This window comes from Nannobrachium achirus (assembly GCF_963921795.1).
Source record: "Nannobrachium achirus genome assembly, chromosome: 22".
Classification (NCBI taxonomy): Eukaryota; Metazoa; Chordata; class Actinopteri; order Myctophiformes; family Myctophidae; genus Nannobrachium; species Nannobrachium achirus.
The window spans coordinates 18735508-18750271 of NC_137829.1; the positions used below are offsets into that span (position 1 = coordinate 18735508).

At 42.4% G+C, this 14764-nt stretch overlaps 1 protein-coding gene across 1 annotated transcript in view; it reads left to right on the forward strand.

Annotated features, from left to right (window-relative positions):
* Positions 1–14764, forward strand: part of LOC308307466 (serine/threonine-protein kinase Nek5) — a gene marked incomplete at both ends in the record, with an annotated part of 32407 nt that overhangs the window by 3305 nt on the left and 14338 nt on the right. The window contains 7 exons of the mRNA XM_080752730.1: positions 2–72; positions 4082–4168; positions 8068–8122; positions 9571–9684; positions 10235–10321; positions 11320–11413; positions 13467–13599. Of these exons, the coding sequence (XP_080608856.1) occupies positions 2–72; positions 4082–4168; positions 8068–8122; positions 9571–9684; positions 10235–10321; positions 11320–11413; positions 13467–13599 (641 nt within the window). The remainder of the gene's footprint in view (position 1; positions 73–4081; positions 4169–8067; positions 8123–9570; positions 9685–10234; positions 10322–11319; positions 11414–13466; positions 13600–14764) is intronic.

A 14764-nucleotide genomic window follows, 5' to 3' on the forward strand; every position in this document is an offset into this window, starting at 1 on the left:
GAACATATTCCTGACAGACGGCGGGATGAAAGCCAAGCTGGGGGACTTTGGCATCGCAAGAATGTTGAACAAGTGAGTCAGAGCCATCTCCTGCTAACCCCAAAGCCCCCTCCTGGCAGCTGTTTATCACTATCTGAGCACTTCAAACATGTCATTAAGATTCCACAGACTGTAGACCTGTGGGGTGACACTGCAGCCAGCCTGTATGGCTCAGTACTCTGGCTCGGCTGCATGGGGAAAGCACATGACCATGCAAATAATGGGAGGCCTCACAGTTGTCTATCCTAGCCTGCAGTCACATACTGTGAAACGGGAGACGAGGAGGCTGTGTGGGAAAATAATATTATTTGCTTGTCTGTTTATGTGAAAACATTGAAGGTATTTGTTTACGGTGCGTGGAAAGTAGCTAAGTACATTTACTGAAGTACTGTACTTCAGTACAGTTTTGGGGTATTTTCAATGCTTTTTACTTCTATTCCTTTACTTCTCACAGGCAAATATTCAATTTTTCACTCCACTACAATGATTTGAGAACTTTAGTTTCTAGTTACTTTATAGATTATAAATCCAAGGGTTTGTATGCAACCATAATGGCCACGATGATTATGTGTAACATTAACTACTAACTATTTTATACTTAATTTGTCTATTTGTCTACTAAATGCCTAAACTGTAAACTGTAACTTTGTACTTTTACAGTAAGTCTTTACATACACGTCTTTTACTTGTAACAGAGTATATTTATATAGTGGTATTCTTCCAGCTCTTTTTGTTTGTGTTGCGTGCAGTATGCAGTTCATATTTAATACTCACTGTGTTTCGTTGCTGTCGGGCAGAAGCCTTGTTGTTGCGAGTTTCCCAGAGCTAGATCCCTGAATGGGCTTGTTGGCGGGCCCAAAGGTCAGGGAGACCTCTAGTCCGTTAGGCCTTGTGAGCATGTAGATCGGCTATTTTCACAAAGTCCTTAAATTGTCACTTTAGAAATGTGCATATCTATACAGTGTTGAGTGAGAAAACAATGTTAATTACCGTAAGTTAATCATCTGGGGATCCCCCAAATTAATTGAGAGGTTGAGAATCACTGCTCTAGAAAATGTGGCCCTACTCTCAGACCCTCTGTTCCAGAATCTGAACCAAAAAGATTGCACATACAGAGGCACATTCTATAGTAGTAGGAAAGTACCTGGGGCCTTGGGCAATACGTGGCACTCAAAGGGTCATTCAAGACAGTCAGAGGGGCCCCATGGGATGTGAAGAACCGCCTCTGCTCACGAAAGACTAAATATTTAGTTTTACCGTCCTTTCTGGTTGCCCACGGCCCCTGGACCTTCTCTATACTCTAGTCTAGATGAGTGGTTCGCAAACAGTGTGCTGTGACTGTGAGATGATACAAAACTTGGTTTTGAATTGTTTTAATATTTTCACTATAAATACAGTATATATGTATGTACAGTATTCACAGTATGTATGTACTGTATGTATGTATGTATGTATGTATGTATGTATTTATGTATGTATGTATGTATGTATGTATGTATGTATTTGTATACACATACTGTATGTATGTACGTATGTAGTACGTATGTACGTACATAGCCCAGAAGCCCTGGTGCTACCAGTCACCTCTGTGGCTGGGTTCCTTCGACACTTAGGGACACAGGTAGATAGTTCCAACAGTAGAGAGTGGAAAGATGTTACAAGCCAAAGCTTGAGCAGATGGAATTGCTGTCATGACAGGGGCCCCCCCGGAGTGTGTGGAGATGTCCTGCACGCATCGATTAGATTTATGCACAACAGGTGCTCATTCACTCCCAGCTCAGAATCCAATTAGTTTGGATTCAGGCCTCCACGTGTGGCCGCTTGTATCATCCATCACACACACCACACTCTAGCTGTGTGCTTTTTCTTAATCATCCAAAAGTAGATCTACAAGCTCACAACGTGCCACGATGATTGTAGGTGGAATATTTTGGCTCTTTTACTATTATTACAAGCCTTTTTTTGCTATTTTATTTGTTCCAAAAGAAGAAACTTCATTTCATTGTTAATCATTCCATGACAATCTTTTTGTTCAATGAGTGAGTGTGTGTATGTGTGTGTGTGTGTGTGTGTGTGTGTGTGTGTGTGTGTGTGTGTGTGTGTGTGTGTGTGTGTGTTGTGTGTGTGTGTGTGTGTGTGTGTGTGTGTGTGTGTGTGTGTGTGTGTAAATGCAGCTGTTTTCTGTGTACTTAATTATTACTACTCATGTAGAGTCAAAATAATTGTCTTAACATCCAAAATAGGGCCGTCATTTTAGCTTGCGGCCCTTGGACTTTTGGTATTTTGCTGAGTGGCCCCTGAGCCATCTTAAGAGTGTCACAGAAAACTAACAGAAGTAGCCGACCTACATGCTCACATGTCGGAGATGTGACATATTGTGAGCTTGTAGATCTGCTATTTCTACAAGAGCTTTCTACAAGAGCTACAGTATTTCTACAAGAGCTAAATAATAACTACATTGTATCTATTCGAAACATAGGTTCTGTTTTCTATTTCCTGAAAAGCAACAGTTTTGCGTACAAGGTTTCCACCCAAGGATTGTCTCTGATGACGGAGAAGTCAAACTCATACATGTTCAGTCCCTTTTCAAGCAGACCCTCACTGTAAAACCTTGTGTTAAATGAACTCTAATAGTGTAAACATTGACCCCAATGAGCTCAGACTTAACATTCAGTTGCATGCAGGACTTGCAGGTGCGTGCCTGCAAACAACCACATGCGACCAGAAACTCTGTCTGTCTTCCGCATTCTCACAGGCACGCACACGCACACGCACACGCACACACACACACACACACACACACACACACACACACACACACACACACACACACACACACACACACACACACACACGCCAGGTTGAAAGTGGTTGTGGGTGTTATTGATATTTAACCAATGAAAAGTATTAACTACAGCTTATGACTAAATAATAACTACATTGGCCCCCATCTTCTTGTTTCCACTTCCTGAAAAGTAACCGTTTGTAAGTGACTGACAATCTGTAAGTCAGAAAGAGAGGAGAGTTTAAACACTTAAACCCTCCATACTTTTGGTATGCGGTCAGGCTTTGGCCTGGCTCAGGGAAGAGGAAGTCCCTGCCATGCAGAGTCCATCATGGAAAGACTGTATATGAATTAATACTGTAATGCATTTTATGTCTTGTAGTGTGATGTGGTTTTATGCATGGACCCCAGGAAGAATAGTCTCCACTACGGTCTAGACCAGGCTAGGCAAACTCATTTTGGGGTGAGGGCCGCATTGGACGAAAGGTGACTTGATGAGGGCCGCAACGGTGTAAGGCTTAATGTAAGGCTACCGCGGGCCGTATGTTTGACATCCCTGGTGTAGACTAATGGGGATCCTTAATAAACTAAACTAATAAACTAAACGAAACTAATACTAAACAGACCTGAGTTGTCTCTTGGTCTGCATTTGTTTCCAAATACACCAACAAATGTTAGATCTTCTATTTCTGGCTAATGTTAACCCCATAACAGGGGGTCTAGGGCAGTGGTTCTCAACCTTTTCACACTGTGACCCCCAAAATAATCATATTTTAATTGGGGACCCCTATCCTACAAGCACTAAGAGTTGAGGCATTACATTTTGTATAACACGGTTCTATTGTACAAATAGCCGATCTACATGCTCACAACACCTCGTGTTGCGAGGCGTTGTGAGCATGTAGATCGGCTATTTTCATAATTTCTGTCTCGGATATTTGACAATTTGGCCAATGTTTTATTTGTCATTTTAGAGGTATTACAAAGTCCTTAAATTGTCACTTTAGAAATGTGCAGATACCCTTCATACACTTAAACTTTATGTTGATTTGATTACTGTTGAGAGAAAAAAAACAATATTGCACATTAAGTGAATCATCTGGGCACTCCCCAAAATTGGGGACCCCCTGGGGGTTCCGACCCACAGGTTGAGAACCACTGGTCTAGGGTTCAAGTGGTTGACATTAGGCCATTCGTCATGCATTGATGGAAATCCAACCATGTTACATTGTGATGATTGTGAATGGGATTTTGCAGCACCATGGAGCTGGCCAGGACGTGTGTGGGCACACCGTACTACCTGTCCCCAGAGATCTGTGAAAACAGGCCCTACAACAACAAGACGTGAGTATAGAGATCTATGAAAACAGGCCCTACAACAACAAGACGTGAGTATAGAGATCTATGAAAACAGGCCCTACAACAGCAAGACGTGAGTATATAAACAACCACCGTTCAGTTCTCTGCCGCCGCACCCATGAGAGGATATCCTGTTAGAGGTTTCAAACGTACAGTGCCAAAGCTAAAAATATAACTACAGCATGAGATAACATCAGCGAGTGTCTGTCTGAACGCACACACTTCATGCGTTTAAATGCACACTGATGCCACAAACAGGCGTCATCACAGTGAAGCATTTATAAAGCGTTTTGATCGATTTCGGCAATAAGGCGTTTTTACTGCACATGATCATTAAACAGCCGAAGCAAAAAAAAAGAAAAAGAAAATGCCTGCATGGGTACCGAGGCTACATGATCATTAACTCACAAGTAGAGGCTCGGGGGATTTCTATGTCTGATGATGCTTAAATTCAGGTGCAAAGATTCTCTCCTCAATATTCCTGTGCAGTGAAACACAAACTCAAAAGATCAACAAAACATTTACAGGACAAATTTAAGTGAATAAATGAAAAGCAGTAAAATAAGTGCAAAGGAGAAAGGAGCTAAATTAATATGTATAAAATATATTAATCTTATTATAATAATATCATTGTATATAATATAATAGTGTGCGGGTAAACACACTGTTCAGAGAAGAGGATATTTCTTGTGTTCACTTCATTCAAGGACCGTTCCAATTTCCTTGATATCGTCGTTGGTATTCATACAATAATATGGCAAGAATGACTGGCAAGCTTAAAACAAAAGGAGAAATTACACAATAGTGTTATAATGTAGTAGAGCTCTAGGACCCGGGAGGTGAAGTAAACAGGCAAACAGAAGTGGAGTGATCCATTATCCATATGGGTGTAATTATAACACATTGTTGCTGTCGGGCAGAAACCACGCATCTCTGCATTTGTCGTACTAGAGCAGCTTAATGCTGATATATTATTGATTTCAGTTGTTCCAATTCCAAACATGCAAACATGATCAGCTTTACTTCAGTCTGTATTAGGAGCTTAATGACCTGTAAGTATTACAAATAATATTGTCTTTTTTATGTCAAAGCTCGTTTTGAGAGCTTGTAGATTGGCTATTTTGTCTACTTTTTTGTGACATAGAATGACAGAGTAGGGCATTCATTAACAAAAAAAGTTAAAATAAGAGAAAACTGCCCAATAGTATATGCAATGTGGCCATCTGGAGTGAGTGGCCCTCTCCATCATCAACGTTGCCCAGCCCTGTACTGAGTGTCACACACAAAACTAGCAGAAATAGCCCCCCTACATGCTCACAACATGTAGGTGATGTGACGCAGTAGGTTCTGTTTTCTACTTCCTGAAAAGTAACAGTTTTCCCACCGACAGCGATGACATGTTTTTCATGGCGCTTTAAAGGAACGTCTCTGACGGCTGACGGGTCTTCTCCACTTAAAGGGATACAGTAGTTCACCCCCAAAAAGAACTATCGATTCTATCGGTTACTCACCCCATGGAGACTTGAATTCATGGGCATTGTTTTGTTTTTGTCGCATTCTTAAGCCAATAATTTGAGGAGACTCTTTGTGTCTCCATAGGGAACAAAGCGGGCTATTTGTGTCTCCTTAGGGAATCACTGCTGGTCATCAAATTATTGGCTTAGGAATGCGACAAAAACAAAAGAATATCCATTCATTCCAGTCTCCATGGGGTGAGTAATTGTTAAAAAACTAATATTTTTTGGGAGAGAGTCAAACATACATGTTCAGTCCCTTTTTAAGCAGATCCTCACTGTAAAAACCTTGTGTTAAATTAACTATTAGATATATGACCCCAGTGAGTAAGCAAGTGCTCAGACTTTCAGCAACATTCAGTTGCATGCAGGCGAGTGCCTGCAAACAACCCACAAACTTCCGCAGGCTCACGCTTTCTCAAACACACACACACACACACACACACACACACACACACACACACACACACACACACACACACACACACACACACACACACACACACACACACACACACAGATGACAGGGGCTGTCCTTGGCATGCAGCCACTGCAGTGTGTTTGGACTTCCCATTGTTCTGCTCTGCACGGCCAGCGCGCACACACATACACATGCATGCACGCAAGCCATGCATGTACGCACGCACGCCCATACACACACACACACATGCACGCACGCACGCACGCACGCACACACACACACACACACACACACACACACACACACACAAACACAGGCCTTCACCGCCCACATACAGTATACATTTTAGCTGAGTCAGTAGTTTAATTAAACAGAGAGTGGGATGTGTATATCAGTGGTTCTCAAAGTTGGGCCTGGGATTCCCAGGGGTCCTTGGGGGGGGGGGAGCTAAAATGTTTGTACCAACTAACCACCTATATACATTGGCTAATTGAAAATAGAACGTATTAAATATGAATTATTAAAACGTATTATAGCAGATCTACAAGCGCAAATCTTTTTTTTTTTAAATAGTATTCATAAAATGACCATCCAAAAATGTAATGTTGATGTCCTCACAAGTGTAGTTGTGACCGAAGTTCACAGTTCACCATGAGAAATGTCACAGCTTGTCTCCATTTGTGTGTGTGTGTGTACACATTTTTACAGTCTATGGGTTGGTTCCCTTGACACATCACTGTGACATCACCTATGTAAAATTCCATATATGAGTATTCCCCAGAATCCCTTTTATGCCCATATATGAAGATCCCTGACGCAGCTCCTCCCAGAATTCACCCTTTGTCAGCCTTCTGGTTGGTCCATAACTGACCAATCAGCAGGCTCATTCTGCCTTGCTCTGCCCTGGTTCCGCCTTAATCATGTTGAATTTGCTAAAACATAATTTTTAGAGAGAAGAAAAGAAAAACATGAAATGCCCCGCTAACTATGCTGCACCTGAGATGTTCCTTTTTACTGACACCAAGTTTAAACAAGAACTGAATACACAGAATATCAATACGAAGCAACTGAAAAACACTCTATTTCAATGGTAGTGGATGGAGGGCGGGCATTATGTGTCCAACCAAGGAAAAGCAACCAATGGTTGCGAAGAAGGGCACAACCATGGGCGGGACTTGACAAAGGGTGAATTGGCAGGGATTGGAGGCCGGCCCACTCTCCTGCACCGCAGCGTCGAGGAACTCTGTGCGAACAGTGCTGGCCTGCATCCAATCGCCCTGCATGTCTTGTGTCAAGTCAGCCTCGTCGCTCGAGCTGTCTGACTCCTCAGGGTCGTCCCCGCGGTCCCCAATTGTTTTTGGGAATGGGCATCCCTAACTGGTCCAAGAGCCTGCTTTACTCTGATTTACACCCTACCTTCCCCGAAAACGTTAATATTAAGTCCATATATGTATATGGATATATATTAATAAAGGATAAAATAAATAAAATGTCCATATACAGTATGGGCATTCCCAGATGATGCCCTGTTAGGGTTCCCCCTTATGCCTATACGGAGATCCCCAGGCATCAAACCCAGGCCCTAACTCGCCATGGCCCTGCTTGGCTTTACTAAATATTATATTAATTTATGCCCATACTGTATATGGAGATCCCTGTCCCAATGTCATCAATACTAAGGACATATCTGGGAATGCCCATATTTGGTAATGCCCATACAGTATATGGGGATGTTTTGACATAACATTGTTGACTATCATGCAGGGGTCTCCATATATATATCCAGATATACATCACTGGCCAGATGGCCAGGGCTAGGTTGCATGTTGCCCTGAGGCGTCTTACTAGTAATACAAACGTGTGTGTTTTCGTGTGCGTGCACGTGTGTGTGTGGGTGTGCGTGCGTGCGTGCGTGCGTGCGTGTGTGTGTGTGTGTGTCCTCTCCACAGGGACGTGTGGTCTCTGGGTTGTGTCCTGTATGAGCTGTGCACACTGAGACATCCAGTAAGCAGCCAGCAGCACCACGCCTCTCTCCTCCAATCACTCACCAGCACCGCTTAACCACGCAAACTCTATGTACTTCAAATACCTTCATCTCTATACTAAACCCTGCTTCAACTCTACAGTATATACTATATCAACTAGGGGTCTTCAACGTTTTCAGGCCAAGGACCCCTTAGTTGAGAGAGAGATGAAGCAGGGACCTACACAACCTGTTCATAGATTCCATATAGTTTCATTGTTTGACAGCACAACCTTGGATTCATGTCAATTTGTGTTTCCAGATATTTAACCGCTTGAACCGTCAATACCTAATAATCTTGACATTTCACTCTGTACTTAGTCTCCTCCTTTTCCCCTCTACACCAAACCTCTTTCCCGAAAATAGGTGATCTTTGATCTACAAGATTGTAGATCGGCTATTTTTGGCTCAGAATATGGACGCTGGGGTTCAAGTGGTTAATATGAAAAAGGGGAAAAAAGGTTTCTCTCACACAAAGATTTGGAGGACCCCCTGTAGTAACTCTGAGGACCCCCTAGGGGTCCCGGACCCCCTGTTGAAGACCCTTGGTTCTATACTAGAACCACTTCAACTCTACATACGTTTGGCTCTTTTCAACTACGAAGGGTAACCCAGATCCTTCTAAAACCTAAAGCGTTCCAGAACGCCTGAAGTACTGTGATTTTTGTTGTTGTTCTGTTTACATTTCGATTAGGACCAGAACCACCCCTGAAGGGGGAGGTGTGTCCTCATAAATAGTAATATAATAAGTATAATTCCTAGGGTTAGTACCACCTCCTGAGAGTCCTGAACAAGGCCCAAATTAGGTTCTGAGAACCGTATGTGAAACTGAGCCGAAAATATGTTGCACAGTTCACTTAGTTCTTGAAGTGGAAAAGAGCCATTTGTTGACCAGAGTCCCCCAGGGCTCTGTACCAGAACCCCTCCTTTTTCCCCATCTTATAGCTGAGGCCTCGGTTGTCTCCAGTGCAGCTGAGACACTTCATGCTAACCGCTAATGACGCTTATAGTGCTGAGACCTGGCTGTCAGCTTGACACGTTTATCTGGGTGTCACCAGGGTGTGTGTGTGTGTGTGTGTGTGTGTGTGGGGGGGGGAGATATATTCAATGGGGTATATAATAGGGATGGGACGCTATGAAAATGTCATAGCACGATTATTGTGACCAAAGAAATCACAATCGTGATAATTAAAATATCCCGATTATTGTGAGTGTTTCTTATCACGATAAATGATAATATCGCTTATCGTCCCATCCCTTGTCTGTATAACAGCTGATGTGATATCTAACATATCTTTCATTGTGTGTGTGTGTGTGTGTGTGTGTGTGTGTGTGTGTGTGTGTGTGTGTGTGTGTGTGTGTGTGTGTGTGTGTGTGTGTGTGCGTGTGCATGCGCGTGCGTGTTTGTCTCTTTTTGTCTTCCCACCAGTTTGAGAGCAGCAATCTGCGTCAGCTGGTGGGTAGGATCTGCAGGGGGCGCTATAACCCAGTACCCAGCCGCTATTCCTACGACCTTCGTATGCTAGTCATGGAGCTCTTCAAGGTCAGCTGATCTTTCTTCTGTTTTTATTTCAGTTTTTACAGTCCGACACCTTACACAGCGGGAATGTGACAAATCAACCCTCTGAGAATGTGTCTCGAATATTTGTATTAATAATGTAAATCGGCCACCTCAGATGTTGTGGAGTAAAAGTATAACATGTCAAGATACATTTAAAGGTAGGGTAAGTGATTTCACTTAAGTTTCCGTTTTCATGTACAGGCGGGGGCTTCCTCCAATCATGATCAAGTGGGGTCAGGCCTTGGTGCGCGTAAGGCCCGCCCCCACTTGACCATGAAGGCCCCACTTTATCCTGATTGGAGGAAAACCTGTCACCCAACAGTTTTGGTGGAGCAACTGAAACTGCCTTTTTTCTCCTCACAGGGGATAAGGCTGAAGTCCAAATATGGACCATACACTCTAGTAACTAGTACTATCAGAACATAGACCCATTTTATTATTATTTGATTTAAATTAAATCACTTACCCTACCTTTAAATATATAAGTAAAGTAAATGTACCTCAAAACTGTATTTAAGTAATTCTGTTCCAGGTCAGCCCTCGAGACCGGCCCTCTGTCTCCTCAGTGCTCAAGAGGTCCTTCTTGGAGAAACGCATCAGTAAACATCTGGACCCACAGGTACAGGTGTTGAAGCTGCACTACTGTATGGAACATTTCAACCATTTCTATAGGTGTATTGGTATTCATGACTGCACGCATAAACACACATGAAAATGCTAATGCAAAAGCATTATGCTGAGAAAAAGGGGATATGTGTGTGTGTGTGTGCGCGCGCGCGTGTGCGTGTGCAGAAGGCATTTGTAGACTAAGATTTCACTAATGCAGAAAGGCAAATAAACATCTACTGTATGTAAAAAAAAAGCAGAAGGCATTTGTAGAATCGGCCTCAGGTTTTAATGGGTTAAAGGTATTTTGTGATATTTATATTGTGCCTGTCGATAATATCGACACGCAATATTATTGCGGTACATTTTCTATTTATTGTGCAGCCCTAGCGCTTGAGCAGTGTTATTTCTTTCAGCAAATTTAGATTTAGTCTTAGTCTTAGTCTTTTGAATAACACACCAGTTAGTCTTAGTCCTGTCTTAGTCTTCTGAAATTGTTTTAGTCTTGTCTAGTCTTAGTCGACTAGATATCAAAATATTTTAGTCTTAGTCTAAGACAAGTCTTTTGGGATTAGTCTTAGTCTTTTAGTCTTCTGTATTTGGCTTTAATTTCATTGCACAGTTACATACCAGTGTTCATTTTTACAGCCATTAATCTTAGTCTTAGTCTTTTGAATAACACACATAATAGTCTTAGTCTTATGAAATTGTTTTAGTCTAGTCTAGTCTTATCGACAAAATATCAAAATCTTATAGTCTTTTAGTATTAGTCTTAGTCTTAGTCGACAAGATGAACACTGCACTCTAGTGCCCGCGAGTGCTATGCAAGTGCGTGCCATGTGTATAAGGTTTTTGCATGATTTAATTTTATTTTTTTTGTGTCTCACGTGTGTGTGCGTGCGTGCATGTGCGTGTACTGTATCTACTGTAGCGGAGTGCATGTTAACAGTAGGATATCCTGTGTGTGTATGTGGTTTCCTGACTGTGTGAGCTGTGTTGTTGACTCTATAGATGATGGAGGAGGAGTTCAGAAGTGTCAGAAACACAAACACGCCTGCAGCCTTGCACGCCCCCACAACCAGACCAGGACCTGTGCATAAGCCAGGTACGCTCACACACACACACACACACACACGGACGCACGCACACAGTAGTCCTCACTACCTCTGCCGATGGTCCTTCCAAGCCAACAGGGCCAGAGACTGTGTTTGGTAGTCACGTCAAGTCCATTTTATAACACATTTTGTGCAAGTGCCACCTCATTGCACTTTAGTCAGGAACACTCACGTAAAAGTGGGTTTAACCATGTATTGCATAAATGGAATAAAGTTAATCTTGGCCATTGAGGGGCTCCACGTTCGGAGATGTTCTCTGAATTTTGTGCATGCTTTTTGATCATGCTAAGCGAAATCAGGGAACGCTAAGCAAGACCCACCATAGGGATACATACAATAGCAGAACAATAGCAATACATTGACATGTAACTTAGTCAGTCAAAATCACAGGTATTTGAGCTTAGTAATACATTGACAAGTAACTTAGTCAGATAATCACAAGTATTTGAGCTTAGCCAGACTGATCGGGCAAAGGTGGAGGCTGGGGTGGAGGATGCAGCTTGCAGCGAATGTTCCGAAGCTTTGGAAACCAAGCATAAATAATTTACAATATCTAACTGGCAGTCCCGCGTAAAGGGTTTAATGTCCAAACAGAAAGTCTATCCCCACTTGTAGAATGCTTAATATTTTGCGCGTAGACCGCGGGCTTGCAGATTGAAATTCTTTTGACAATTTATGAAATGCCGAAAATAGGGAAGTCACGTTGAAAGCTGTTTTAAATATATTTTTAAAAGAGGAAACAGTTGCTCCAAAGTGTAGGTAAAATACTTCCGCATTGTAGATCTAAAAAAAAAAAAAAAAAAAAACTTTTGTACTTTTAAGTGTATAGCTGAACCTGTGTTCCGATTTAGTTATTTAGTCAAAAGCGCTTGTTATTGCTTTTCATTGGTTAATATTTATAGAACCCACAGACAGGCATAATCACTTAGACTTTAGACTTAAATAGCAAAAACCTACAAGCCAAGCTTGTAGATCGGCAATATGTTCTACTTTTGTCTGACACTGACCTTAGTAAGTAGGGAATAAATGTATTATTGAAACAAATAAAAAATAAAGACATACAATCTGGAGATACAAGATTTCTGCTCAACTGCAATAATATTTTGATGCCAGTACTTATGTACTTTTATTCATGTCAAGTTTTGAATACAGGCCTTTTGCTTGTAACAAACAAAGTATTTATTTCTACATTCTGGTATTGCTACATTTACAGTACTTCCTGTGTCAGAAGCATGGTCTGAAGTGGACACTAGCTCCATCTATTGGTGGAATATTGACACAGGCACAACAATAAGTCATGGTTGGATTTGCTGTCTGCATCAAACATTCTTCAAGTTATCTCAGTGCAAACATATCTTGGAAGGAACTAACCGTTGGTGGTAACATGAGTCACAGACTAGTCTGTCTCAAAAGAAACGCTGCTGTCATCAGTAATCACGTCACATCTTGGCTTATGTAATGTTGTGGTGAAAGTCAGAGCCAAGGTTCAACGCCTGTCTTGAATCACATTGGGAGTGCCTCCTTTTCGCTGCGTCTTAGGCGTCAAAATGGTTGAAATAATGTTTCCAAACAAGAGTTCCATTCCCTCTTTCTGGCAGATGAGTCCCATTTTGTTGATACTAGAAACTTTACATCTTTTACCTGTTGTTGTTTTCTACATTCATCTTCCGGTCCAGGTAGTACCGTATACAGTAGCTATCAAATAATTTGACAATTTGACACGTTTTGAGCTTGTAGTTCAGCTATTTTGTTTTGGGTCTCCCCCAACACACACGCACGCACGCACGCACGCACGCACGCACGCACGCACACGCACACACACACACACACACACACACACACACACACACACACACACACAAGCATTTCCTTCATTCATCCTGGAGGAAGAGTCGAACGGGCAAAAAACATGGACATGACCTTGTGTGTATCTCACGTGGGAGACCACAACTTCCAGACTACCGTGATATCAGCATTGTCTTTGACAATCTGCCAGTTCCTGTCATTAACACTGCTCTCTCCTCTACTGTCTGTATGTTCTAGAAAGGGTCCCTGGGTCCAGAGCGGTGCAGAGGGCCCCCGGACCCCCCAGCAAGAAACTGACCCCTAAACCAGCGTGGAAAGCCCCTGTCCGGACCCCCGCTCCTGCACAACATAAAGTAGGACCTGCTGAGCAGTCACAATTATGTCCTGTAGCAGGCACGTGCACACATAGACATCAAATGGAGCTTGAGCCCCTGCCCCTTTACCCGTCTGTAAAAAGTACCCACTCCAGACCTAGCCTCGTAAACGGTAACAGGTAGAGTCGCCGAAATGAAGCTCGCCGAGAAACGGGGGGTGCGTTCGGAAATGCACACCGGGTGTGGCAACGGTGCGCTTTAAAAGCCTGAACTCTGAAGGTAAACTTTCTGAAAAGCAGCAGTTGCTAACCTAATGTTGCTATTGATGTTTATAAACTAGGGTAAATTATGGTTATAGTCTTAATCTCACAGTATCATAAATGTTAATGCTAGCAAGTTAGCAACAACAAACATGTAAAGTAGGACACACAATCACAGTATGCCTTCTTCAGTATCAACATAAATTAATATTCTAATATTCTATTATAATTTACCCTAGTTTATAAACATCAATAGCAACGTTAGGTTAGCAACTGCTGCTTTTCAGAAAGTTTACCTTCAGAGTTCAGACTGAAAAAGCGCACCGTTGCCCCACCCGGTGTGCATTTCCTAACGCACCCCCCGTTTCTCGGCGAGCTTCATTTCGGCGACTCTACTGGTATTCTCGTAAACCAGTCTCTTCCTGCCTTCGAACAGAAGATGGGAGGAGTCAGTTTACTAGGCTACTCCAGACCATGTATGCAGTTTTCACTATGGTGAAAGAAATGCAAATGCCCTCTTTCCATGCCATACCTGAAGGCAGCATACAAGAGAATTGCCTCGTCCAAACTCTCCTGAACTTGAATGCAGCATAATATGTTGAGAGAATTGCCCTCTCTGTGTAGAAATCCATGCCGTTATCAATCTCTTTGATTGCGTCGCAGCACGACGCGTTGTGAGCTTGGAGGTCGGCTATTTTCAATATTTTCACCAAAAGGCCCTTTTAGAAATGTCAGCCCCTGCTTCTTTAAAGGTATATTGTGATTGTATTTCATTCAAATAAAAATGTAATTGGTACATTTTCCATTCATTCTCCTCACTAAAATGTGTGCTGACCATATAAGGACTTCCACCATGGCCCGTGTTACGAGCATAGCTAGATTCGGTTTTCAGAGGTGGCCAGCCAGTCCTCAACCAATCAGGGTAGAGTATGGCCGTAGTTATGTTATGATGTTTAGTTAT